Consider the following 27,736-nt stretch of genomic DNA (forward strand, 5'->3'; position numbering starts at 1 on the left):
AGTATCCAGATTGATTCTTAGGTAAATCCTGGTCAGCTGGGTCATATAAATTTCCAGGATCCTGTTTATGCCACAGCAAGCACATGAGAATTTGATGTCTTTATGCTTCAGACTAGATTTGACTCAAATTTGTGTCAGCTTTTGTTCGTCCTTTTTGAAATTTCAGTGAAGGCCTTTTCTAACCAAGCTGCGTATTAAAAATAGTATACTTAAATATGCATAGAATTAACTATACCTGTGAGCATTAAAATATTTTTTCCTGTGAAAACACACTGTTTTGTTAGTTTGTCCAGTTTATCTCTGTTTAGAGTTTATTATTATTTTTTTAAGTAGGCTCCACACCCAATGTGGGGTTTGAACTCACAATCCTGAGATCAAGAATCAGATACTGTACTGACTGAACCACTCACACCCACAAGCAGCTTTGAAGTCACAGATTCACATTGTATTGGGTCTATTTGTTAATAAAGGAAATGTTTTTTTAATTGTGCTGAATGCCAACCATTTTGGTAGTTGGTAGCCTCTAGTCTGTTTGGAGTTTTAAATAGATTTGGACTGTACTTTAGTGAGCAGTTGATCATTGAAATGAACAATGTAATTTTTCTTGAAGTATGAGCTCAGAGTTTAAACCTTTTTCTCAAGTATGAACATAAGCACAGTAACTTTTCATGTCATGGTTTGAACAGTAATAATTGAGAGTTTCAAGTTTTCAAGTGACTTAATTATGTTATCATTTGAATTTAAGAATTTTGTGTGATCGAGGATCCCTGGGTAGCTCAAGCGGTTTAACGCCTGCCTTTGGCCCCGGGCGCGATCCTGGAGACCCGTGATCAAGTCCCGCATCGGGCTCCCTGCATGGAGCCTGCTTCTCCCTCCTCCAGTGTCTCTGTCTCTCTCTCTCTGCCTCTCTCTCTCTCTCTCTCTCTGTGTCTGTCATGAATAAATAAATAAATAAATCTTTAAAAAAAAATTTGGTGTGTGTGTGATCAAGTTTATAGTTGCTAAGGAAAGAAATTCTTAAGTTTGAGTCCCACCTGAAATGAAAAATCACAGCCGTGGGGAACCATATTCTTTTGTGAATCCTGAAAACTGTTGGACTGTATTTTTATATCTTAATTTCACTAACCCATCCTATTTTAGAAGAAAATGAAGTGATACTTTGCATGTGGGAGAAATCTATTGTCTTTGCATTTCACTCCAAAGAGATACAGATATACTATTGACTAGATGAATGTATTATTTCTTTAATATAGTTGGTCATTAAAAAAAAATATATATATATATAGTTGGTCATTAGGGAAATATATGGTGAACTTTAAAGAAGCGTTTTTTTCCTACTTACATTAAACTATATAAATCATAATTTATGAAAGGATTCTCTTAGCTAAAGAAACCATTTAAAAAGAGAAAATGGAAGAAACGTAGACTGCCAAATAATGCAAGAGTGGAGACTGAAAATTTAGGTCTATCCCTCATCCTAAAAGTTCTCTTAGACCAAAGACAAATATTTATTTCAGATCTTTCAAACAAGATCCCAGCTCTTAAAGTTCAGGATTTCAAGTGCTTATAAATCTAGAGTAATAATAATTCAGTGGAAAAACAATTCAAGACTAATAACCCAGTAGAAAAATGTGTAAATAGTTCACAGAAAAAAATACAAGACCTCAATCTCATAAGAATATGCAAATGTGAAAACCACACTAAGATGACATTTTTCACCTATTACTTTGCAAAGTTTAAAAGTTATATATCTTACTAAGGGTAGAGAGACATACAGCTTGCTGAAGGAAGAATAAATCAGTAAAATCTTATGGAGGGCAACTTGGTAGTATTTAACAAAATTTAAACACATATCTTTTGACTCCTGGAATTCAATTTTGGTGAAGCTTTCTACAGATTCTTGCATTTGGAAGATCATTTATGCCAAGGATATTGGCTTTAACATTATAATAACAAAAGATTGGGAAAAAAATCTAAATGTTCTTAATTAGTGGATTTTAATACATAATGGTACAGTCATGCAGTGGAGTATTTATTCAGTCATAAAAGAGTTAAGGAAACTGTATATAAATGGGAAAGGTGTTTAAGATCCATTTGATCAGGGATGGCCAACTTAAAGGGACAGCTAGTATATATTTTAGACTGTTCAGGGGGTACGCAGCCATAGACAATTTGTGTGCGTGACTATGTTCCAGTAAAACAAAAACAAGTGACAGGCCTGTGGGTCATAGAAAACTTGGTATATAACTATAACAGAGGTATGAAGTGCTGAAATTACTGAGAAGTGAGTTCAAGCTTTGCCTGAGATATTTGGGAACGGCTTCAGAGATAAGGCGATAATTTAAACTGAGTTTCTGTGGGTATATAGCTCTAAAGATTAAGGTGAGAAAGTGTTTTTCTGGAATTGGTGAGAAGCTGTTTGCTACATGGGAGTTCTTTGTTGAGAGTGGATGAAGAGGTAAACTGGGATATTTTTGAAGGGACCAGACACTAATGGAAGTTTTAACCAATTTTCTACTTTGAATAAAAAATATTTCAACACCTAGCTCTTAAACCTTGAAATTTTGCCATAGTTACTTCAGGGTCTTGTTTTGTTTGTGTGTGGATTTTTTGGTATATTTTTTAAAAGAAAGATTGCAGATACAGTTGAAACCATGCCCTGTAAACCACACTGAGTATATTCTTCTCTCTTTCCAGAGGTAACAACTAATATGAAGTTGTTACTCTAATCTTGCTTTTCCATAATAACTACATGTTTATATACCTTTAAGCAAAACATTTTATTCTTTATATTGTGGAAGTTCATAGAGTGGGTTGTGTCATTTCACAATTGGCTTTTGCTCAAAATTATGTTTTTACTATTTCTCTCTGTGGATCAGCACTGGTCAATAGAAATATAACACAGGCCATATATGTTATTTTAAATTTTCTAGCAGCTACATAAAAAGCCACAGATAAAATCAATATACTTTAATAAGACAATTTATCAGAAATATTTCAGCATATAATCAGTATGTGAGATTATTAATGAGGTATTTTACATTCTTTTTTTATACTGAAATCTGGCATCTGTTTTACACTAGCAACACATTGGACTAGCCACATTTTAAGTGTTCAGTAGCTACAAGTGGTTAGTGATTTTTACTGTATTGAACAGAGAACTGGGATTCAAACAGAACCGAATGCTTCTAGTGCTTGAAAGTGTATACACTGCTAAATGCCAAAGGCCAGCTAAGTGTCAGCATATTGACACAAGAGAAGTATTTTGTGTGTTGGAACTTGCTAATCTGCAACTGCAACACAAAAATCATTCTGTGTCCGATAAAGGAGACTTCTCAGGAACATTTACTGCGGGTAATAGTTGGAACACAAAACATGGTACAAGCAGGATCCACAGCTTCTTTACATTCTGTGTAGGTACACACACTTCATTTTTGCTTGTATGGGATAAACTGTTGAAATTTTTCCTGCTGTTATCAGGGGTATCACATTTGTAACAAATATACTGCTTCTGCATAGTTGGACCTAAATAACTAGGTAAACTATTATGCTTTATTTCCCCTTAGAATCGCTAGCAGCACCATTTGATTATTGAGTGCCATATTATAATGCCTCTATTCCTGGTTTTCTAAGTTTCAGTCAAGTATAAAGTCACATCACCCTAATGGTCCGTATGTAGACTTTATTTCCCTTATTTTGCACAGAAATACCTTCATAGAAATGCCCTAGAGTTGATATGGAGTCATAGCAGGAACTCCTTTTTAAAATGCTTTAGTTTTATACATATTCATTGCTTGATTTTTAAAATCTTTTTTTCAGTTCTCTGGTGTTTGTTTTAATGTATCTCCTTTTGTATGCCCACAGAAATCCTTTTGTCATACTATAGATAATTGATTGATCTATCATAATCTTTGCGAACTTTTAATCTAGGGCCTTTTTTTTTTTTTTTTTTTTTTTTTTTTTTTTAATCTAGGGTCTTAATACAGTCTGCATTCCCTGGCTTGAGGACACCTTTTAGTAGCAGTTTTATACAGCACTTCCTGCCACAAGGTGGGGTTAGAGAGTTCTGTGGGCCTGTTTAGATTTGGAGAATTTGATCTTAGGGGTCATAAAGTTACTTTCCATAAGTTGACAAAATAACTGTCAATTCTATTATTAACACAGCTTTCCCTTAGGGTTAGCATGTTTTCTAATTTCTTCTTGGTAGGTTTTTCTCAGCTCATCAGCCATCCAGACAATATTAGTGATTATTTATATTGCTATTTAAATACTCTTCTATGAATTTACTTTCAAGTCCAGTTACTTTTGTTGCATTATGTTGCCTTTTTTTTTTTTCCCCCTTAATCTAAGGTGAGAACAGCTGCTTGGGAAAAATGCATGTTTTGATTGGGCAGATGGGAACTGAGAAAAGAAAAGAGGTAATTCTGGGAGAGTATGGGTTTTGGTGGGTCTGATAGGGAGTGGAAAAAGAGAGAGAAGCTTGGGTGGGATGCCACAGTGGTAGGTCTGTCATACAAAGGGTAGCATAGAGTTCTGCGACCAGTAGTTTTTCAAATTCTTTTTTTTTTTTTTTTTTTTTTTTTTTTTTAGTTTTTCAAATTCTAATACTGAAAATATGTATATGCTTTTGTGCTTGTTAGATAACTGATACAGGTAAACCACATGAGAGGATGTTACCCATTTTCTTCATTAGGAATTTAATCAGTTACATCAGTTAAAAATTAAAGTGTTTGCAGACAGACATTGTGTGTAATCTGAAATGAGAAAACATTTTGTTTTATTTTGGTGAAAACTTATAATGGCAGCTTGGCATCAGTTTGCTTATATCACGTATTAAAGAATGTTGCCTAATCCTAATAAGCCTATTTATCAGAAATCATTTTTAACAAATTTTGATTTATGCTTTATTGTATATATAAAATTCAACAGTTAAACTAAATAGACTTTGTTAAAATTCTTAAACAAATACATATATATTTCAGACTGGATGACCCGGGACAAGTTCCCATGTTACTATATTCGTAGACTGAATTTTCAAAAGCCTGGGATGCCTGAGTGGCTTGGTGGTTGGGCATCTGCCTTTGGCTCAGGGCATGATCCCGAGGTTTCAGGATTGAGTCCCGCATCAGGCTCCTTGCATGGAGCCTGCTTCTCCCACTGCCTGTGTCTCTGACTCACTCTCTCTCTCTCTCATGAATAAATAAATAAAATATTTAAAAACACACACACACACAAAAGTCCGACAGTTGTGTTTGTTTGTTTTTCATTTCAGAGTGGGAAATGCAGAGATTACATTATAGGGGCCACTAATAAAAGGCCTGCTGCAGTTTAGAGCACACCAAACTTAAAGACCATATAGTATAAAGATAGGAAAGAGAGAGGATTCTACATGGGGATAATTTGGAAGTTGGATTTGACTTAGGAACTAAATTTGGAGAATGCAGATAATCTTGAAATCTTTTTCATTGACATGATGACAGCTGATTATACACATTTGCCTTTAGTTTTCTATAAGAATATCATTTTGATTTCCTTAGGGTTATATTGATTGGCTGGAATTCCTGATAAAGTCCCTTGCTTTGCTAAAGTTTTTAGCTGTTTGGAAATGGATGGTGGATCTTACAGTGAAGGGAATTTGTGACTGTCGTGTGATGCTAATAAGTGAAGAGCAGTCTTGTTGTGAGCCTCTTGTTTGGTGTGATGTACTTTTCATTATTTATGCTCAGTTAGAAGGCAATTCTTCATTTTCCCTCCCACCAAATTCTTTTGCCAGTTAAAAAATATAGGACCTTAAAGATGTAACTAAAACATTAAAATCTACATATATTTTCATCTATTTAGTCACACAAACCATTGTATTAGTTACAGAATTTAGAAATAATGTTTTGTTTCACTGTCTTATAAAATAACTATGTTCAATCTCTGTGTATTGGGATCCCTTTGGGATAATTTTTCTTGAGATAGTTGTACAAGTGACAGCTACTTTAGGAGTATGAGTGTCTTCATAAGTCTTATTTAGGGCGTAAACCCTCATATGATATTTGAACTTATGATAATTCCTCACACCTTTATTTTTTCATTTATATTTAGAAGTATTTCTCTCAATTTTAAGAAGTCAGTCTTGAGTGAGCTTATTCTTACTGAATATCTAAGTTTTTAGTTGTTAATGTGGATTTTGTGTTTTGTTTTTTTCTTTCTTTCTTTCTTTCTTTCTTTCTTTGAGGGGTTGGACATAATTGCCTTATTTCATTTCAGGGATCCTTCTAAAGTAAATATTCTGGTACCTGGTGCTGGACTAGGAAGACTGGCCTGGGAAATAGCTATGCTAGGTTATGCTTGTCAAGGAAATGAATGGAGTTTTTTTATGCTCTTTTCTTCCAACTTTGTACTCAACAGGTATTTAATTTACTTTTTGCTGGAAATAGTGATTTCTCAGAATCAGATTGACTTAACCTATTTTTGAACAATTCTGAATTTGAAGATAAATATATAGTGTTTAATGATGCTATGTATCATACGTGTTTCTTATATTAAAATCAAGTTGCTTATACAAATTACCACTTTTAATCAGTTCTTAACACTGAAACAGGATGGATAAGTGACTTTTTAGAAAATGATGGGACATCCCACGAAACTGGAATGCTCCCTGTGCAGAATTTCAAGACTGTGCATGATCCAGGAAGGAGTATTTTCTCATTATTTCTTAAACTTCTTCACCCTTTTGTTTCTTTAGTAGAATAAGAGTTCAGTGTAGCAATTGTTACTTTTCCTTTAATCAGATTCTTATAAAATGGCCAAATATGCTCCTATGACTGAGTTGGAAACATCTCTCAGAATTTCTGTGGCCTTTAGAAAATAGTGGAAAAGAGTTGTTATTTTTAAAGCCAGAAGAGGTGCATTGGAAAACATAACTAGTTGTTTTGTTTAAATTATATGCTGTCCAGGATGGGTTAGGGAATGGTGAGAAGTTAAAACAGGGAATTAGAATAGTTGGGTAGCATAGCAAATCCATACCACTTTTTTCAGGAAGGGTTGGCCTGTTTTTTACTTGAGTTTGAGGTTTGGAAATACATTTTTTTAAATGTGAATGAACAACACACTTAGATCTCTGAATTTACTTTAGTTGTTTTTTTCCTGTTTTTTAATTCACGATTGGTTACTCATCTGCATGTAGATGTGCATTTTCAGATGATTGGTTGGGGTGTAGTAGTAACACTTTAAGTATAAGTAAATCTTCAATCAGATTAAGTTTTAGTATTTAAAGTAGATTTTCTTGATAAAACTTTTAGTTAACACTGAATTTTGTGCTCATATTTTGCAGATGTTCTGAAATTAATAAATATAAGCTTTATCCCTGGATCCATCAGTTTAGCAATAACCGGAGGTCAGCTGATCAGATTCGACCCATCTCTTTCCCCGATGTTGACCCCCACAGTCTTCCTCCTGGTTCTAACTTTTCCATGACTGCAGGAGATTTTCAGGAGATCTACTCAGAATGCAGTAAGTCCAAAACAAGCATTGATAAGTTCTCTTTATTCTAAATTTAATGAGCTAAGTTTATACTAAGCCAAAGTATTGATCATTCATTTTGATAGCAGAATAAAAGATTTACTTCAGTGACAAGTTAGGATATTTTCAAAATCTTGTCTAAGGTAATGATGGGAAATATGAAGAAGTATAAGATCCCACAATTAAGAAATATAGCATCTGTTGGGTCTATTAATAAACGACAACATGTAAACAAATTCAGTGAGTAATGAATATGATAGAGATAAAAGTAGATTCGTGTGGGGAAGGAAAACTTTGTAGAAAGAAGGCTGTCACTTCAAGAATGGGGAGGCAGGGATCCCTAGGTGGCTCAGCGGTTTAGCGCCTGCCTCTGGCCCAGGGCGTGATCTTGGGGTCTCCGGATCGAGTCCCACGTCGGGCTCCCGGCATGGAGCCTGCATCTCCCTCTGCCTGTGTCTCTGCCTCTCTCTCTCTCTCTCTCTCTCACTGTCTATCATGAATAAATAAAATCTTTAAAAAAAAAAAAAAAAAAAGGAATGAGGAGGCAGAGTTACGAAGGTAGGAATGAATGAGGTAATCGGGGATGGTGGGACAGCATGACTGGAAGGGAAAGAGAGCTTGCTTTGGTAGTTTAATAGAAGATATGCCTAGAAAGGGAGATTGGTTCCAGATTGTGGGAGACCTTTATAATCAGGCCATGAAATTGGAACTTCACCTTGGCAAACAAAGTTTGAGCTAGCATTAGAGAAAGGGAGATGGTAATGGAGAGAGGGTTCGGTGTGGGGGGTGGGGAAGTGGCAGTAAAAGGAAGAAGAAAAATAGTATACTGAGAGGTCAGCAAGATCATTCATTCAAGAAATACTTATTTCAGCCCCTGCAAAGTCCCAGGTATGTTCTAGGCACGAGAAAGAGAGCAGTGAGTAAAGCAAAGTTCTGTACACGGGAATTTGTATTCCAGTAAGGACAGGGAGCAAGAACAAATTTAATATTGTGAGGAAGAATACTAAGGCAGGGTAATAGGGACACAGAGGGATTGGGAAGAGGCTGTTGTATTTATAGAGTTATCAGGGAAGGCTAAGCAGAACTTTTATTTTATTTTATTTTTAATTTTTATTTATTTATGATAGTCACAGAGAGAGAGAGAGAGAGAGAGGCAGAGACACAGGCAGAGGGAGACACATGCACCGGGAGCCCGATGTGGGATTCGATCCCGGGTCTCCAGGATCGCGCCCTGGGGCAAAGGCAGGCGCCAAACCGCTGCGCCACCCAGGGATCCCTAAGCAGAACTTTTTAAAAATGTTGAGCAAAGGAATGCCTGGGTGGCTCAGTGGCTGAGCATTTTTCTTCGGCTCAGGTCATGATCCTGGGGGTCCTGGGATCGAGTCCTGCTTCTCCCTCTGCCTGTGTCTCTGCCGCTCTCTCTCTATCTCTCATGAATAAATAAAAATATCTTTAAAAAAAAGTGTCGAGGGCAGCCCAGGTGGCTCAGCAGTTTAGTGCCGCCTTCCGCCCAGGGCGTGATCCTGGAGACCCGGGATTGAGTCCCGTGTCAGGCTCCCTGCGTGGTACCTGCTTCTCCCTCTGCCTGTGTCTCTGCCTGTTTCTCTTTCCCTCTGTCTCACATGAATAAATAAATAAAAGTCTTTAAAAAAAATGTTGAGCAGAGAACCTTGAAAAAGTGAAGAGGCAAACCATTCGGTATTTGGAGGGAAGTGTTGCAGACAGAAGGAATGGTGAGGGAAGAAGGATTTGGGTGGGGAAGGTGCTTATTCTGCTCAAGCAAAAGCAAGAGGCTACTTTGTAGTGAGCAGCAGGCACAGTGGTGGGAGAGGAGATTGGGGAGGGTTGCTGAGGCCAACTTCAATTAGAGAGGTAGGAAGCCATTGGAGGGACTGGGCAGGGACTTGACACAACAGTCAAGTTTTTCTTTATCTTTTCCTGAACTCTGACATTGGGATAACCTGTATTCTGAAGGTAGAGAGAGAGAGAGAGAGAGAGAGAGAGAGAGAGAGATGGAAAATGTTAGGGGTTGGAGATAGGTTAGAGAACAAGTTCTCGAAAGAGAGGTGACATAATGGGAAATATCACTTGGGTGAGTATAGGTGACCTTGTTCTGTAGCAGGGCTTGAGAGAGCAGATGGTGAAGGTCATCCTTGGTTGGATCAGTGCCCTTATGGCCCTGAAATTTGTGGACTCCAGCCTCTGCCTGTGTGCTGGGGCATGGCCTCCACGGGGCACTGTTCTCTCTTGGGATCCCTTGCTCTGCTTCTGACTGCCTCCTCCCCCTGTTCCACTGGCGACTATCCGAAGTCCTGGTGGAGAGTTTAAATATTGTTATGCCGTTTGTTTCTTGCTTGGCAACAAGTGCATACAGCCTTTTTTGTAACTTGCCAGAATTAGTGGTTAACACCAATTACATCACAGTTTAAAATTCAAATGACTGTTACTTCATCTTAACCTATTTGAAAGGAAGACTAGACATTGAGTAGATTATAAACAAAACTCTTACAAGTACCATTTGATAAAGATACGTAGTTACATAGGCTATCAAAAATGGTTTCCAAGTTAATTATCAAATTATCAGTAAAAACTTTCATGAATTGCGAAGTCTCTCATAAATGATTGTTTGGTTATCCTAATTACAGTGTTGATTGGAAGAGTTTAGCTACTGTATTCCTCCAGTTAAATGAAATATTCATAATCTGTAAGAGGTAGCTGGTACATTTGTAGAAGTAATTAAAAGAAAAGGCAGCATAACATAATGAATGTAGTAATGTGGTTTTCCTCAAATAGATACCTGGGACTGTATTGCTACCTGTTTCTTCATAGACACAGCTCACAATGTAATTGATTATATTGATACGATATGGAAAATTCTCAAGCCAGGTGGAATTTGGATAAATCTAGGTAAGTTCTTTGGTGTTTATTAGAATCTCATATGTTAATCTGAGTACTTACAGCTATTCTCTGATAACTTTGTAGTATCAAATGTTCACGAAGGTTATAGTTATGTTGTGTAAGTTCCTTTAGACTGTATCCCTGTTAGTATGTAGTTCCTCTGAGAGCAGTGGAAGCCCCAAGAATTGTGTGTTCTTAGTAGATCATTCTCATAGCAGTCATAATTAATCTGATGGTAATCCTTCTCTCATCTTCCACCACCCACCCCTCCATCAAGACTGCAACCTGTTGTGTTTTTTTCCTTCTATAATGAAACATTTGAAAGAAAGCACTTACCTCTCCCATAGAAACTTCCTCCTCAGTACATATGCTTAGTGGGAAAAGACTAGGTATGGTGACTTTCAGGACTACCTTAGTTTAAGGAAGAGAGTCATTTCATTTATGCAGAAACCTTTTTACTGCATCCTACTGCTAGGTGATGAATATTCCTATCCAGGATCTAGAGGAAGTTGCCAGTTTTACCCTCCTCTTCTAAAATAAAGGGAGACTAATGATAACATTAAGGTAAATATACTTTTCTAGTGAGATGTATAATCCATGTTAAGAAAGACATCATGGCTAGAATATAAACATTTTCAGGATCTGGGTTATTACATTACATAAGAGGACGGACAACACATTGTATGTGAGTCCATGGCTTTAGGATTGGCCTAGTTCTGTTGTTCTGCCTTGTGCTCTTTTTTTAATGATTGGACTTTACCACAGATTTTGCCATTAGGACTAAGACTAGAGAGAGAAGTGGGTCTTTCCAAACTTCTCTTTAGAATTTCATGGGACATGGGATGCCTGAATGGTCGCTTAGCGGTTGGGCACTTGCCTTCAGCTCAGGTTGTGTTCCCAGGGTCTGGGATTGAGTCCCACATTGGGCTCCCTGTGAGGAGCCTGCTTCTCCCTCTGCCTGTGTCTCTACCTCTCTCTCTCTTTTTGTGTCTCTCATGAATGAATGAATGCATAAATAAATAAATAAATAAATAAATCTTAAAAAAAAAAAAAAAAGAATTTCATGGGACAGACGAGAGTGGCTGTAAAATGTAACCATAATTTGAAACAGTTATCCCAAACCTTAGGTCCTCTTTCAAAGTAGTCACTTCTCTAAAATAAATTTCTTTGAAAATTTCCCAAGGAAAGATTGAAATGTGATACAGTTGAGCCTTGAACAATGTGGGCCTTAGGGATGCTGACCCCTTGCACAATCAGAAATCTGCATGTAACATTTGACTCCCCAAAACAACTACTGGTAGCCTGCTGTTGGCCAGAAGCCTACTGATAACAGTTGGCTCGTATTTTGTATATTGCATGTATCATATACTATATTTTTACAGTAAAGTAAGATAAAGAATGTTAAGAAAATCGTAAGAGAAAATACATTGGCAATACTGTGCTGCATTTATCAACAAAATAAAACGTGGAGAAGTGGCCCTGTGCAGTTCAAACCTGTGTTGTTCATAGGTCAACTGTATTACCACCATGGGTGAGCAAATAACCTTATTTAATCTCAAAACAACCCTATGTTGAAATGGTACTTCCACTGTTTTATAGTTGAAGAATCGGAGTCTTGCTTTAAGTAACTCACAGTGGGGTCCTAGAACTTTATATATATGGCAGAGGCAGGCTCACAGCCCAGAGCCAACCCCTTGAATGTCTAACCAGCTAGTTCTGTAGCTGGGGTCAGTTTATAACATAGCATTAACAGGTTATGTTAAATTATGTGACTAATATTTTTGACCCCAGTTACTGATTTTGGTAAGGTTTCTTGTATTTCCAAAGCGTTAACTTTCACAGAAACAGCTTTTGTTTCCCTTTTTTTTTTTTTTTTTTTAAGATTCTATTTATTTATTCATGAAAGACAGAGAGAATGAGAGAGAGACAGAGACACAGGCAGAGGGAGAAGCAGGCTCCCTGTGGAGACCCTGATGCAGAAGTTGATCCTGGGACCCTGGGATCACAATCTGAGCCAAAGGCAGACACTCAATCACTGAGACACCCAGGTGTCACCAGAAACAACTTTTCTGTTTGAACTTTTATTTTAATAGGTTTATTAATATTTTCTTATGTAACAGGAATCATAACTGCCTGGAACAAATAAAATTTGCTCTCCATAAGCACACTGTTTGATAAGAGCAGACATGCTGGGCCACACTACATAGGTCAGAGGGGAGATCAATTAGGAGAGCTTCTGTTCTTTATACCACAGAGTTCCAAAACAATCCTGAGCATTGGAATAATGGAGAAGCGTGGTCCTTAAAAATAATTACTCAGTAGGTTAGTACTTTCCAAATAAAATTCTTTATATATGTAAGCTGAAGAATGTAAAGAATAATGATTATCTCATAGTGAATTTTCCCTTAATCCTGGCATGTTCTGGGTATCTGTTCAGAAGAATGTTCTCACTTTTCATGCCCTTTGCTCACTCATCTTTACCACATGTAATTCCTACCCTGACTCCACCTAGTCTTTCATTTCCCAATCTGTGTATCTGGTCCAGATATCTTTGTTACATTCCAAACCAACTTGGATACTTTAGAATCCAAGAAAAACTCCTGTCTTTTCTGATCTTAGCATATTCTCCCAACCAGAAAACTGTATATCCTCCTTTATTCCTCTTCTTCCTCACCACCTGCACCCAGTCAGTCCACAAGATGTGTCTCCTAAAGCTTCTCAATAGGTCTTGAATTTCTTCCTATCCCAGGGTTTCTTAGAGGCGGCACCATTGGCATCTGGGGGTGAATGGTTCTTCCCTGGCCCTCCCCAGTTATGACAGAAACACCCCCGTTGAGAACCACTGTTCCAAGCTCATGCTAGTTCCTTAGTTCAAGCCTGCATCACTGCAGTAGTTTCATCAGGGTACCCCCACCTTCAAGTTGTCTCCAGCCCTCCGTGCCTCTTTTATATCAACCTCTGTATGTTACACAAGCATGATCCTCCTAACCCGTGAATCTATTCCCATCACGTTCCCTACATAAAATTCTGGCTTTCTGGATCACCGAAACTCTTAGGATTGTGCATAGTACCCTTTGCAATCTTGTGTCTTTTTTTCTTCCACCCTGGCCCCGACTACAGGTGCCAGTCCTCTGACCTAGAAGGTCCTTTCTCTGTTGCCTCTGTTCTCACATTGGCTCTTTCCTAGGTGCTCGTAGCACTCAGCTGAGGTGATCCTTTCAGGTTGCAGTAAATATTTGTTGTATTCCTCTTTTATATTCTCACAGAATCTGTGAGCATTTAACACAACACACTGTTGCCACCCATATGTTTGTTATTCCTGGTAGTCTCTGAGCTCAGTGGGGCCAGCAGCTAATGCTGTTTACCTCCCACAGAGCCTGGCAATCAGTGGCTCTTGAGTGACTGTTCTGTGTATGAGTGCATTGTTGCAAAATTTGTAAGTGGAAACAAGTAATGTTAAGATGCCACAGTAGATGACAAAGTGGCATTTATGTTGGTAAATTTCTAACATTACCATGGTTTTGACCTTAGCCTTGTGGGCCTGGAAAAATAATTTTATCTGTAAACTGAGAGTGCATCAACCCCTGGGGGACGATTTCACCCCAACCGTGCTGACATAAGACCGGCATGTCAGTATACTCCTAAAGAACGAGAATGGTCTCTGCCAGCTATAATGGAATACCGAAAAGCTACACTGGAAGTTAAATTATCATGAAGATAATTGTCTACATTCTGTGAAATCACAACTGGGATAACTGTTAATTTAGAAACCTCTTTAAGGGCAGTCTGAAGTATTGTAATATTCCTCAGGTTAGGGAAAGCTAGTGAGCTTTTTAAGGGAACTATCTGCATGTGTCCTTTGGGAAAGGCTGTGATTTGGCAAAGTGTAGAGGAGTGCCTGTGTATCCTGTTCTTCAGTTTTTCATGGTGACCCTTAAACACATGTATGTGTGATTTATTTTAAAATCTGTGTGTGAGTATACATATTCGTGCACTGATGCAGGCAGTTAGCAAAGGGAATCTTAATTTCATCTGGAAGTATAAACAGGTTAAAGTACTAAAATGAAAGACCTGCAGATTTTTCCTTCCTGTGTAGGGAAACACCCAGTTCTTCCCTGTGTGTCTCTTTTATTCCTCATACAAAACACTCACACTTCTGACACATCTGGTCACCAAATGTGGGCTTTTTTTCCTTCACAACAAGCAATTCTCTGTGACACCAGCTGGGTGCCCTGTAGTTTAACCACTTCCCATACTGTCTAGCTGGAGATAGTGTAAGATACCACAGATTAAGGGTTCAGTCTCACAGAACCCCCACCCCTCTACTTCAGACACTAGTCACAGATGGTCACCTGTGCTTCTGACCAGCTGTACGTCTATAGGCTGCAGATTGGAAGTTCTAACAACTCCCTCTTTGGGTTTGATTGCTAGAGTGGCTCACAGAACTTAGGGAAACACTTAGGTTTACCATTTTATTCAAGGATACAGATGAACACCCAGATGGAAGAGATATGTAGAGCAGAGTATCTGGGAAGGGATGTGGAACTTCCATGCTCTCTGTCCAGGGGTTGCCACTGTCCCAGCACCGCCACATATCCACCATCCCAGTAGCTCTCTGAACTCCATGCTTTGGGGATTTGATGGAGGCTTCATCATGTAGGCATTACCAGTCATTCAATTTTTAAGCCCTTCTCCCTTCTCAAGAGAATTGTGGTGCAGGGCTGAAAATTCCAAGCTTCTAATCACCGCTTGGTCTTTTTGGTGATGAGCCCTTGTCCAGTAGCCACCCAGAAGCCCACTTACAGTTGTCTCATTAGAACAAAAGATGCTCCTGTCACCCAGGAAATTATGAGTTTCAGGATCCCTGTGTCAGGGGCCAGAGTCAGAGGCATAATATCTGAATAAAAGGTGCTGCTCCTAGTGTTCTTACCACTTAGGAAGTTAGAAGGATTTCAGGAACTTTGTGCCAGAGACCAGTATGTATTTTTTCTATTATCTCACAAGTCCCAAAGGAGATTCTTATAAAGTATAATGAGTCCTGTCAAATTTTAAAGTATTTTAAAGCTGAATATTTTTTGAAACATGAGAGGTTTTGTATAAAAGGTAGATAAGTGACACATTATCTCACACCGAGACCTTGTTATAGTTGTAAAAATAGAAAAAGGGTCTAAAACAATGACAATGGCAAGGAGGGAACCCTCCCTGTTCATCAGGGAACAACACAATGTAACAAGTTTTTCAGATGGGGTAGCTGGATAAGTTTTACAAAAAAAAAAAAAAAAAACCAATGAGAATAGAGCCGGTTGACCTGCAATAACCCTGGACGATGACTGGCTATGTGATGGACTTGGAATAATCCTGGAATAAGAGTGACTGTATAGGAAAGATAGACATTGAAGATTTATGTATAAATCAACAAGTCGAACCTCATGTGACCAAGTAACCAAGATGCCTACCTTGGGCCCGTTCTAGTCCATGCTCAGGTAAAGACCAAAGTTTAATTTAGTGGATAAAGTGAATGGGAAAGAAAATTTATCAGTCTGCTTGAAAAATGAGCCAGCAGTGACTGTCCTCCTACCCAACCTGCATTCCTGCACCCTCGATACATCCCTACTCAGCCTATTCAACTTTTTGCTGAGGTTTGAGTGCCAGCTCTTTTGTTTTGAACAGTTGCATGCCATGTTTCTTTAAGTGGGCAGTTTCGTATAGCTACCACAAGCTTTTTCCTAGTTAATGTGTAAGGTATCTTTTCCTGTATCTTAAATCTTTTCTGTATCTTTGTTTTAGATCTGTCTTATCAACAGCATAGTTATATTTTGTTTTCCAATCTAACAATCACTGTCTCTTAACTGGAATTTTAGAGCCTTAAGGATATAAATGGTTTAAATTTACTTGTCCCAGATTTAGCAAGTGGGGCCCCCTTCTCCTGTGTCTGTCTGATATATCTCTGTCGTGTTTGAACACCTCCTTTCTGGCATAATCAGGTGGACCCGGCTCTTCTTGTACTTTCTCTGCTAGGCCCTCAGATCAGCCATTTTTTCCCCACGGGTTCCTGGTTCTTTTTTAATATAGAATGGTATATAGAAATGTTAGATTAATTACACTTGTAGAAGTGAAATATGCACAGAGTATTTGTCGAAGTATCTGTAATAGACTATAAAAAATACACAACTGTAATACAGGTTATCTTTGGGTGGTAAAATTTACAGATGCTTAACTGTACATTCACTGCTATGCTGGGCATTATTGTGGACTCACAAGAAACTGAACATGTGATCCTTTACTCATGTAGCTTGTAATTCTAGTTTAAAAAAATGCAGATTACATGAAAAATAATCAGGGAGCCATGCAAATGGTACATTTAATGAATTTTTTTTTCATTTAATGAATTTTTAAACTAGGGTATATTAAGAGGGTGAGCAGTAGGGCTGGAAATTTGGATGGATTATATTAAAACTTGATTTCAGCAAGGTTTTGGAGCATGGCTAAAGCTTGAGTTAGAGAGTTGGAGCTTTCTAGGTGGAATACAACATGAGTAGAGGTACAGTATGACCGGACTATGTAAGAATCATTGGAGTTTTTATTTAGACATAATAAGACAATATTGCTGGAAGCTCTTAAAGTAATGGAGCAGGAGCATCATATACTTTAGAGCTCCTGGACAAACTGCTATGAGGCTCTGCATGTTTATAAAAAGGCTTCAAAGGCTTTGCGATGGTCTAACACAGCAGGTGCTCAATAAATGGTAGTTATCGTTTTTACTAGTACTAATAAAACTAACAGGAAGTTAAGCTTGACAGAATAGTTTGATGGTAAGCCATTGTTGTCTTCTGAAAAGAGTACTAACATATATTCATAGCCATTTTTTTCTAGTAGTTTATGTTGGGTAAAAAAGAGGAAAGGAAGAAAAACGTTTTAACTCTTAGTATGTTCCACAGAGAGATTAGCCTTTTGGGAAGAAAAGCTGTCCTGTTGTTACTCTTATTTCCTGTGATTAGCACATTGTATGAGGGGTAAGGATGGTGAGTTAGGTATAGTTAACCCAATGAAAGGTAAAGAAAAGATTGTTTAGATTAGTACTGGAGCATAACTGTTGAATGATTGGGTTGCCTGGATGAGGCTGATGATGGAGGCAAAATGTGAGAGATTGAAAGATTGGAGACTTTGGTTTGAGTCAGATGGTAGGTAGTACCTTGGATATATGGAATGAAATCATAGTAAAGGGGGAGTATCATTTTAAACAGTTGTGATTGCTCTCGTTTACCTAATGCCTTCTATATGCTAGGTGTATTGGATGTTACCTCGGATTAAAGTCAAATTATATGGAGCAGAGCTAGTGACTTGTCCAATGGCACAGTTAGTAACTGTTAGAGCTGGGATATGAGCTGTGCACTTAAAAAGCGAGCTCTGGTGTCACCTCTTCCTTTCAGCAAGCCTTGCCTATAACTTCCACTATCCCTACACACTCTCTAGACCTAGGCTAGCTTGAGGGCCCTTGATAGCCAGTTTGTAGCTGCAGTTGTGCATTTATTTAAGGAATTATAATTACAGTATACCTCTGGAACTTAAGGACTTCACATCCTCTGATCCACTTGCTCCTTCAGTAACTTAAGAATTACAGGTGTAAGGCTCACGGTGTGGAGAATCACATTGCAATCCTGGTATACCAGAGGGTCTCAGCCCCCATAAGTGTAAGCCCAGCACTCGAATGTGGGGTGAAGTGCTGGGCTTACTGGGCCAGAGTTTCAGGGGTCTGGACACATGCCCTTGGCAGATGTAAAGGTTCTGCTCTTTTCCTTTTTATGTTTGTTTCATCTACGACACATCTTATAATTCAACTTGGAGTTCTAACACAGCAACTAGTGCAAGTTTATATTTAAGTAATTCATTCATAATATCTTTAAACCGTAGGTCCTCTGCTGTACCACTTTGAAAATTTGGCAAATGAACTTTCCATAGAATTGAGCTATGAAGATATAAAAAATGTCGTTCTGCAGTATGGATTCCAGGTAGAGGTAAGGATGGAATGAAGTACTGCCACATTCTAACTTCCAGTGCTCTTAAACAGGAATAGTAATAATATGACAGTTCCTGACTTCACCTCTTTGTTCTCATCCATAAAGTAGAAATAATACTTAGCTTTTTGAATTATTAGGATTTGGCAGAATGTGTATGTAAATGGAAAACTGCAATCCCTGGTGTAATCAATCACCTTTTGGTACATGGTAGCTTACAATTATCACAAGATCAGCCCTTGCAGACTGATAGTTATAAGTAGACTGGCTTCTGGAAGAGTGGACGGAGGTGGAAGGGCAATGATATTGTCCACTGTATTCCTGCAGGTGTTTCTGTAGTGCTCATTTTTTTAATCATGTGATTATAAGGTTTTATGATATTTTGACTTGTGTTTTAGTTGTGTTTATTTAGAACCATTCCATTCATTTGAAAAATAAACATATTTGTTTTTAAATATGAAGAGAAGCAATATATCAGAGTCATGTAGAGCTCTTATTAGTGATGTGACCATGAGCAATCTGTTCTTTGTAAAGTGGGATTACTAATAATGCCAATCTAAAGGGGATATTTGTATGTAATGAATGAACTAGTAAAAAGTATGTTTAAAATAGCATCTGTCACAGGTACTCAGTATTTGTGTTATCATGGTCATCATCATCATTATGATTATTGTTTGCATTCCAGGTGGAAAAAGAATCTGTCTTGTCAACATATACTGTGAATGATCTCTCCATGATGAAATACTACTATGAATGTGTCTTGTTTGTGGTCCGTAAACCACAGTAACGTTCTCAAGCAGTATCAGCAGGAAAAAAAGTTTGATAAGAGCAAATGCTGAAATAAACAACTCAAAATCAACTATATCCCGATGACAGGACACAACCTCAAATCAGTGGTGCCTTCTTATTCCTAACAAAATTTAGAAATAGCATCTATTTTCTTAATATGTCTATCGCTTTTTCAGAAATATACTATGCCATGCATATTTGTACTACAAAAGTAAAAATGGAGGAAATGTCTTCAAGTATACTTTTTCCTTGAAGCCCAGAATTGTCTTTCAGTAGAAAAAAACTAAACTTTTATCTCCAGTGGTCTTCACGAAGCTGTCTATTGCAAGTCTGCCATACTAATGACTACTAGTATTGAAGTCCCCAAAAATATCTGTTTTGTGTGCATTGCACATGTTATTTTTAGAAGAGTCTGAGGATCCTCTCACATTCAGCATCTGGAATTGGGACTTTTGTTTGCTCTGGACCTAAGCAATCCATACATGTGTGTCTATCCTTTTATCATTCAAATTATTTTCTTTTCTAGCTCAGCTGAACTTAGAGAAGCATCAGACATTTCATTTTTATGAAATGCTAAATTTAATAAGATCACAGGCCAGTCAAATGCATTCAAGCATTCAAGTAACTGAAAAATTAGTCTTTGGGGTACACTAAACTGAACATTATTTGAAAGCATACTCATCATGAATCACTCTGAAATGTATGAGATCTCAACACTTTTAGGTGAGGCACAAAAAGCCTTTATTCAAGGTACTTCTCGGAAAATGGGGAAATAAGAATAAGATCTGCCCATTTGAAATGTATGATTTTAAACTAGAAGTGAATACAGTCTGTCAGTGAATGTTTACAATAATGTCTTTTCTTTAAATTACCTGGATCACAAAAGCAAGCACTTTTTTTTCATTAACCTGTCATGATGGTATTAACCGTGGGGAAATTTTGAATATGAAATTCAGGGATGAATTACTGCCCATGGTCTGTGTCTTCAATATTGTAAGCAGCAGCCATTGATGTAATTTCAGATTAACACCAATTTTGTTCCCTGATAGCTGGAGTTAAAACAGTATATGCTGCTTTAAATTTCTACCTCTAGCAGATTTTTTTTCTATTGGAGGGAGTTTTCCTTTGTATTTTTTTATGTTTATTATTTTGTTTCCAGTAGCTTGGAAAGCAGAGATGACTAATTTAATGTTTTAACCTTTTCTTGGGAAAAGGAAGTATTCTTGTTGGATATTTTCACAGGTGATTATGATGGCATTAAATGACCTCTGTGGCAATTTGAATTAATTATATAAACTTAATCTCAATAATGTGCTATAGGATTAATGTCCTGTTCTAATAGGAAGACTTACTTGTGAATCTTTAGGCCTTTTTTGTCAGTTATGTTGGGGGAGTCTGCGCAATTTGGCTTCTTACTAGTAGGAGCTTTGCTGTGTAAGGGAGCTCTTGTGGCCTTTGCTCCTGTTATGCAGTTAAAGGTCTCCATGAAGATTATCTGAATTGGCTAAATTTGTAGTGTTTTGAGTTACAAAAACAAACAAAAATCTATTTCTTTTTTGTGTATCCCCCACCCCCATAGTGTTCAGTTAGAATTCTCATTAACTCCCACGTGAACGAATTTGAAATTAATTGGTGGGGAGGGGGAGAAAACCCAAAATTTGTTTTTAAGAAAAAAAAAGCTTAAAAGGATCCTAAGTATTTAAAAAATTCATTGAAAGGAAAGGAATGCATGCTATTTTTGAGTCATGTAGAAAGGCTTTTTATTCACTGACTAGTATTCACTTTTTTACTTGTATCATAACAAATGATATTGTTTTTCTCATAAAGGCAAAAATACGTTGATAGCAGGGAGTTGGCTTTATTACTTAAAATTTTGGCTATCAGGTTTTATTCTTTAATAATGTTACTTATATTTCTAAATTATACCTTACATTTTAGTTAATACTGAAATTGGCCACTTCATTTGTTTTTAATTTCTCATATCATGACTACTGTTTTTCAAATGTTCTACACAAATTTGCATCACTTTTTTTCTTTTTGCTTTTGTAGTTAATATATTCTGAACTTGAAAATTGTGGTATCAATCAATAATAGAAGTGTCACTGGAGGATTTTTTATATTATGTGTAGTCCTAGCTACTAAAGTATGTAAGCCTTAAAGTTTTTTGTTCTTTTTCCTTATATTAGCTCTATATACAAATGTTTTCATTCATTTTCATAAAGCAGGAGGAGATAGGTCATTGTTCTTGCTTCTGCTTCCCCCCAACCCCCACCCCCGCCCTTTTCCATATTCTGAAGCGGTGCAGGTTAGGGTATTTTAATCAAGCGAGCAAGACGGGAAATGTAAAATATAAAGAGAAGCTGTCTAAATCACAGTATAAAATTATGAAGTTTGGGAACTGTAAAATGTACTGTATTTATATGTAATTCTCATTCTAAAAGTTGCCACAAAGGCTGAATTGGAAGCTTCATGTCTGCATGAAATTTCCTATATTTTTAATGTGTATGATGGACTTAATTTTTCTTGAATATTAAAGTCTGCCAATTGCTATGAAACAGTATTTGCTTGGTTGTTTCCATCTAAGTAGTAGTAACAGTGGATGTGGGAATTTTATTTTATTTTTTATTTTTTAAAAGATTTTATTTATTTATTCATAGAGACACACACAGAGAGAGAGGAAGAGGCAAAGATACAGGCAAAGTGAGAAGCAGGCTCCATGCAGGGAGCCTGACATGGGACTCGATCCCTGGTCCTGAGGATCACACCCCGGGCTGCAGGCGGCGCCCAACCGCTGCGCCACTGGGGCTGCCTGGATGTGGGGATTTTAATTCAATGAACACATACTTTTAAATCCTTACACGAGCCTATTCTTATATGCTTCTAGAAAGTCAATAAGAGTACTTGGTCTTTTGAGTATGTCAGGTCTTACACTAATTAATCTTGATCTTTGGTTTTGTCAAATAATTGAAAAATAATAGGAAATAAAAGGAAACCAGTACAAGAGAGTTCCAGGACCAGCCATTAGTAGCACAAACTACTGGACTTGCTACTTACTCTGGGTTTGTTTTCCTGAACTATTTGATCTCAGGCAAGATGGTTGTAAGTGTGTTTCCTCATCTGTAAGAGGATTGATACCACCTGTTTCAAAGGGTTTTATGAGGTCATGTGCTATTATGTGCAATATTATGTGAAAGCACCTGAGTAGACAATGTAATTTCCATCTATGTTGACTGCTGTATAGTGATAAAAAAAAAAAAGATGAAGATTAGTAACAGGACCTTAGTTTTAATGTTATGGTTAAAAAAAAAAAATTCAGTGGAATCCTGGGGGGAAAAATCAAAGATGACAAGTATGTATGGATGGATTCTTGCATATTTAAAGTTTGGTGGGAATTGTAAAGAAATGAAATAGTAGGTAGTGGGAGAGAAGGCACAAGCAAAACTTAATGGAGGGGCCACTCACTTTTAGAAACATGCTAGCATCTGCCTCTTATATGTTTGATTATTTCTCTTCAATAGATACATAGAAGTAGAATCATTCAGCCAGTGTGTGTGTGCATTTTCATTCAAGTTGCCTTTCAAAAAAATGAACAATTTACACGCCACACTGTTTTGGAGTAACTCTGCATCTATTCTCTGGCCAATACTGGATTTTGCTAAACTTGTCATTTCTGTCCATATAATAGGAAAAAGTATCTAATTTTAATATTCATTTCCTTATTAGGTTGAGCAATTTATGTAAGTGTAATGCTCAGAAAAAGGTATCTTTAGTCTGCCAGTCAGTAGGTTTTCAGCTGGCATACCAGACAGGTCATTGGCAACAATCCAAAGTTAGTAAAAATGTATGATACTGAACAACTGCAACCCCTTGGGCGCTCCTAGGTTTCAACTTAAAGAACCAGGGATCTAGGCCCAGGAATTCAGAGAATGTGAGTCCAGAGCCCCCATTAAACCAGCGGCTTTGCTGTAGGTGGTAAACTGGGGCATGAAGTTTACCCCTAAAGGAATAGCTGCCATTTTCTCGTAGCACCAAAAAGCTGCCTAGGGCCAGGCCAGCTACATTCCTGAATATGCTATTTGACTTGGAAGGCTTGTTGGGTCCTTGTCGCTGCTTTACTCATCAAGTTCAAACTGACCCGCCTCCAAAGGAGAATGTCAAACCAAAGAGGCATTCAGTCTCAAAAGCACAGTCACAGATTAATAGTTTCCCTGTTTTGTACAAAGGTGTCTTTGGTGATTGTCAGGCAGTTGATCCTACTGTCAAGTACCTGGCTGTGTGGCCTGTGAGAATTTAGGCAGCCAGCCATTAAGTCTTTGAAGCTGTGGTTTCTCCCTCCTGGAGTTCAATACCATTTCTGCTGGCCCGCCCAGGAAGGGACAGTCCATGCAGTAGTCCTTGAATGTGACTTACTGGAAGGAAAAGTGCAGGCAAATAATATGTCAGATCCATTGTACATGTTTTGAATTGGCCCAAAGCGCCTCAGTGAGAGGTTATTTTCGAGGTGTCTGACTCCTTGGTAAATAAAAAAATAAAAACTGTGATTTTTTTTTTTTTTTCCCCAGGCCTAAACATAGGTAATTACAAAGGCTTTACCTGGCTGGCTCATGGAACAAAGCTGGCCTCCCTGTACCAGACCTGCTGCATAGCTAAGGTGCTGCAGTCTCTAGTGGGACTTATAATCAAGGGCTCAGGCTCTTGGTCATAGCTTCAGTCCTAGCCCTGTGCCTCCATTCAGAGCCGCTTTATCAGAGGCTCTGGGGGAAGCCTTCCTCAGGCGCCTCTGCTGAGACCTGCTTAGAGGAAGGAGAGGGGTTAGCATGAAGGCACATTTCTGCACCTTGACTTGGTGCTTTTCCCATGCAGGCCCTCCTCCTCTTTCACCCCATCCCCCCAGGTCTACAAGCCTGCAGGAGTTTTTCTGGAAATCCACCATGATGTCTGCAGATCCACCTGCCCCTTGACTGGGGTGGTGGTGGTCTGTGGTCCATAGGAGACAGTGGAGCAGGGAGGAACCTATGGTTTGTCCAGTAGAGCCTCTTGCTTTTACTGTTTAAGTGATCAGAGGTTGCACCTGTTATTTTCATTTTGGCTCCTTATATCAACCTGCTATCCCAACACTTGGCAAATCAGCTCTCCTGGCTCAGGTGAGCCCCTAAAAATTTCCGCTTCCTTCCCACTGTGAGCGCTGTCCAAAACTATCATTTGAATTCTTGTCTTTTTCCTCTATAGGATCATAGACCAAGAAGTTTAACAAGTACATCAGGAGCCACACCACAGCCACAACAGACCAAGTGACCCCAGCTGGGAGGCAGGGCAGGCTGGTCCGTTGAGACAGTGGGAGGAAGTGGTAGGAAGCTAACCCAATTTTCTCCATTGACCTCTGGCTCCTGAGTTTATGTGCCTGAGCACTGCTGCCACTTCCTCCCCGTGCTTGCAGCATCCAGTGAGTGCCCAGCCCCCAGGGCCCTTTACTTTCTGCTCATGCACATGCCATTGTGCTCTCCGGCCCACAGTCTTCTAGCTTTGGCCACTCTGGCACCCAGAGCCCCAACTTCACTGCCAGCCATGTTTAGTGGTGGCAAGACTGTGCACTAATAGGCAAGGCTTTTTCCTCACTTTCCAGTGGCCAACTACACTCACTTCTACCAAATGGACTTCTATTTTCAGATCACCCAAAGCTCTATATTGAATAGCAGATTCCTCATTGCTGACATTAATCTCAGTTGAGGGCACTATTTAGCTGTAAGAATTCAACTTCTTACAATATATTCCAATTCCTTTCTCACATCATTCATGCTATTGTCACACATTTTACTTTAATATGCATAATAAACCCCAGAAAACATTGTTACTATTTTTGCTATAACTGAATTCTTTTAAAGCAATAAAAATATATTTTTTGTGTTTTATAGTTTCTGGTGTGTGGTGTTTCTAAAATATCTCCACAAATTTCTCCCTTTGCTATAGTTTCATTCTTCTCCCTCTTAAGGTGTGGGCTGTAGTGACTCACTTCTAATACATAGATGGAGGTAGAAACGTGTGATTTACACCAGCCCCCATCAGCAGCAGCTATACTGTATGTAATACTTTAAGCCAGGAGGACTTCCAGCCTCCTGATCTGCTCCAAGTCTTTCTCTTGAGCACCCAGTGGAAAGCCATGAGAAAAACCAAATCTTGTGAGTGCAAACATCCCCTGTGTCTGAGACTTCCACTATTCCAAACTGATCTGGTAACCCACAATTGCCAAGAATGTAAAATTTTTTGCAGGTCATAAAAGTCATTGTACCTTCCATTTTTCTCTCAAGTCACTTAAATTAAGAGAGACAAAAAAGACATGTCATGAGGGCATTCACCTAACTGGAGAATCCCATGTGATGAAGAAACAGTTATACGTGTACAATGAGCTTGGAAGTGGGTCCCCCAGCTCCAGGCAAGCCCGCTGATGAAGCCCCAGCCAACATCTTGACCGCAACCACATGAGCAACCCTAGTCAGACCCTTTAAGTCTGAGCTGATGTTGAATTCCTGACCCACAGACAGAAAATGGGTCAGGTTTGTTCATTTAAGCCGCTGAGTTTTGGTGTAATTTATGACAAAACACTTATCATTTCTTTGTGTGCATCCAAGTTTCCATCTGGTAGCAAGCCTGCACCTTAAGAACTTCCCTTAACATTTCTCGTATCTGGTCTGCTAGCAATGCATTCTCTTAGATTTTGTCTGACAAATCCTTTATCTTAAATTTTATTTTGTAAAAGACTTGCTGAATACAAAATTCTGGGTTGACTTTTATTCATTAAAGATGTCACCATTATTTAGATGAGTACTCTGCTATAATCCTTACTTTTGTCTCTCTGAATGTTTTTCTTTTTAAACTGGCTGCTTTCAAGTAGTCTCTCTTCAGTTTTCAGTAGTTTGACTATGACATGTCTACGCATGTGTTTGGTTATCCTTTTTGCTGTAACTGTGGCTGATGTTATTACTTCAGAAAAATCTTATCTCTTCAAATATTCCTTCTGCCCTATTCTATCTTTCTAGGACTTCTATTGAATGTACATTAGATGGCTTGTTATTGTCCATGATTCCTGGATGCTCTGTTTGGAGGTTGCTTTTTATTTATTTTACTATTTTAATTTTCCTGTTTCCTTATCTTCAAGTTCCTTGAATCATTCCTCATCTGTGTCCATTCTAATAATGAGCTGGTTAAGAATTTTCATCTGTTATGCTTTTTAATTTCAAGCATTTCCATTTATCTTTATAATTTAATTTCCAACTCTGCTAAAATTCCCTGTGCATCAATGCATGTTGCTCAACTTTTCCACCATATCCTTTAATATATTACAGGAATTTGATTGATAAAAGATTGATAATCCCAATATCCTGTTCACTGGAGTCTACTTCTGTTAATTGCTTCATCTCTTGATGTTTTTGTTTGCTTTCTCCTATTGCTTTTTCCCTGAGTCTTTAAGTATTGAATTCTATCTGTTGTGTAGAAAAACAACAAGCAAACAGAGATAAACAATATAGTATTTATGCCTGGGTATAAATATATGCCTGGGATGCTGAGTCATCTTGCAAGAAATTGAGCTGGGGGACACCTGGGTGGCTCAGCGGTTGAGTGTCTGCCTTCAGCTCAGGCATGATTCTGGGGTCCTGGGATAGAGTCCCAGGATCAATTCCTGCATTGGGCTCCCCGCAGGGTGCGTGCTTCTCCTTCTGCCTATATCTTGTCTCTCCCTCTGTCTCTCATGAATGAATAAATCTTTTTTAAAAAATAAACTGTACAGTATGTAAGATGGGAAAATATTTTTAAAAGTTGAGTTGGGCTTGCATTTTATCTACAGTGCATCATGGGCTTCAACTTCTGCTAGCAGTAACTTGTTACCTTGTGCTTAGAGTAGAGGACACAATGCCAGAGGGTTTTTCACAGCATTGTTGCACACTCTCCAGCATTCAGCTGTGTCTGCGTGCCTGTGCCACAGAGGCATTCTTGCTACACGCTCCTACCTCTGCCCCAAGAGTAGACTACTCTGTTCCTTGTGAGTCGGTGCTAGGTTCATGATAGAGAAAATGGGAATTCATGTTTTCTTAGTGTAGCCTCTGTCTTAGGCAGGCTCTGTCACCCAGGCCTCATAGTGGGGTTTTCTCAGCATTCCCTATGTATTTGCGGTTGGTTTTAAGTAGGAATTTCCTTTTGCTTCTACTTTTCCTCCAAGGATCTTTGCCCTTGTCCTGGGAATAAGGTTTTCCTACCCCTCCCCTGAGGCAGAAGAGTTTTGCTTCCACTCCTTCCCACAAAGAAACAATGTCTGTCCCTTCCAGTCTCCTGCTCTACCTCGTCTTTGTCTTGCACAATAGAAGGCTATGAAAAAAATCTTATGAATGTAAACATCCTTTGGGTAAGAGACCCAGCTATTCCAAACTGAGATGCTAATCCACAATTGCCAAGAAAGAAAATCTTTTGCAGATTTCTTAGCTTATAAAAAAAATAGCCACTTTGGGGATCCCTGGGTGGCTCAGTGGCTTAGT

At 38.3% G+C, this 27,736-nt stretch overlaps 1 protein-coding gene across 4 annotated transcripts in view; it reads left to right on the plus strand.

The window, feature by feature from the left end:
- The window catches only part of CARNMT1 (carnosine N-methyltransferase 1), a 41,238-nt gene extending 19,472 nt beyond the window's left edge, over positions 1-21,766 (plus strand). For all 4 annotated transcript variants that reach the window (XM_038527065.1, XM_038527066.1, XM_038527067.1 and 1 more), the window contains 5 exons: positions 6,256-6,396; positions 7,322-7,500; positions 10,303-10,416; positions 18,319-18,422; positions 19,108-21,766. In XM_038527065.1, coding sequence (XP_038382993.1) covers positions 6,256-6,396; positions 7,322-7,500; positions 10,303-10,416; positions 18,319-18,422; positions 19,108-19,209 — 640 coding nt within the window. In that variant the 3' untranslated portion in view covers positions 19,210-21,766. The remainder of the gene's footprint in view (positions 1-6,255; positions 6,397-7,321; positions 7,501-10,302; positions 10,417-18,318; positions 18,423-19,107) is intronic.
- The last annotated feature ends 5,970 nt before the right edge of the window (positions 21,767-27,736 follow it).

This window comes from Canis lupus, chromosome 1 (assembly GCF_011100685.1).
Source record: "Canis lupus familiaris isolate Mischka breed German Shepherd chromosome 1, alternate assembly UU_Cfam_GSD_1.0, whole genome shotgun sequence".
NCBI classification, from domain to species: domain Eukaryota; kingdom Metazoa; phylum Chordata; class Mammalia; order Carnivora; family Canidae; genus Canis; species Canis lupus.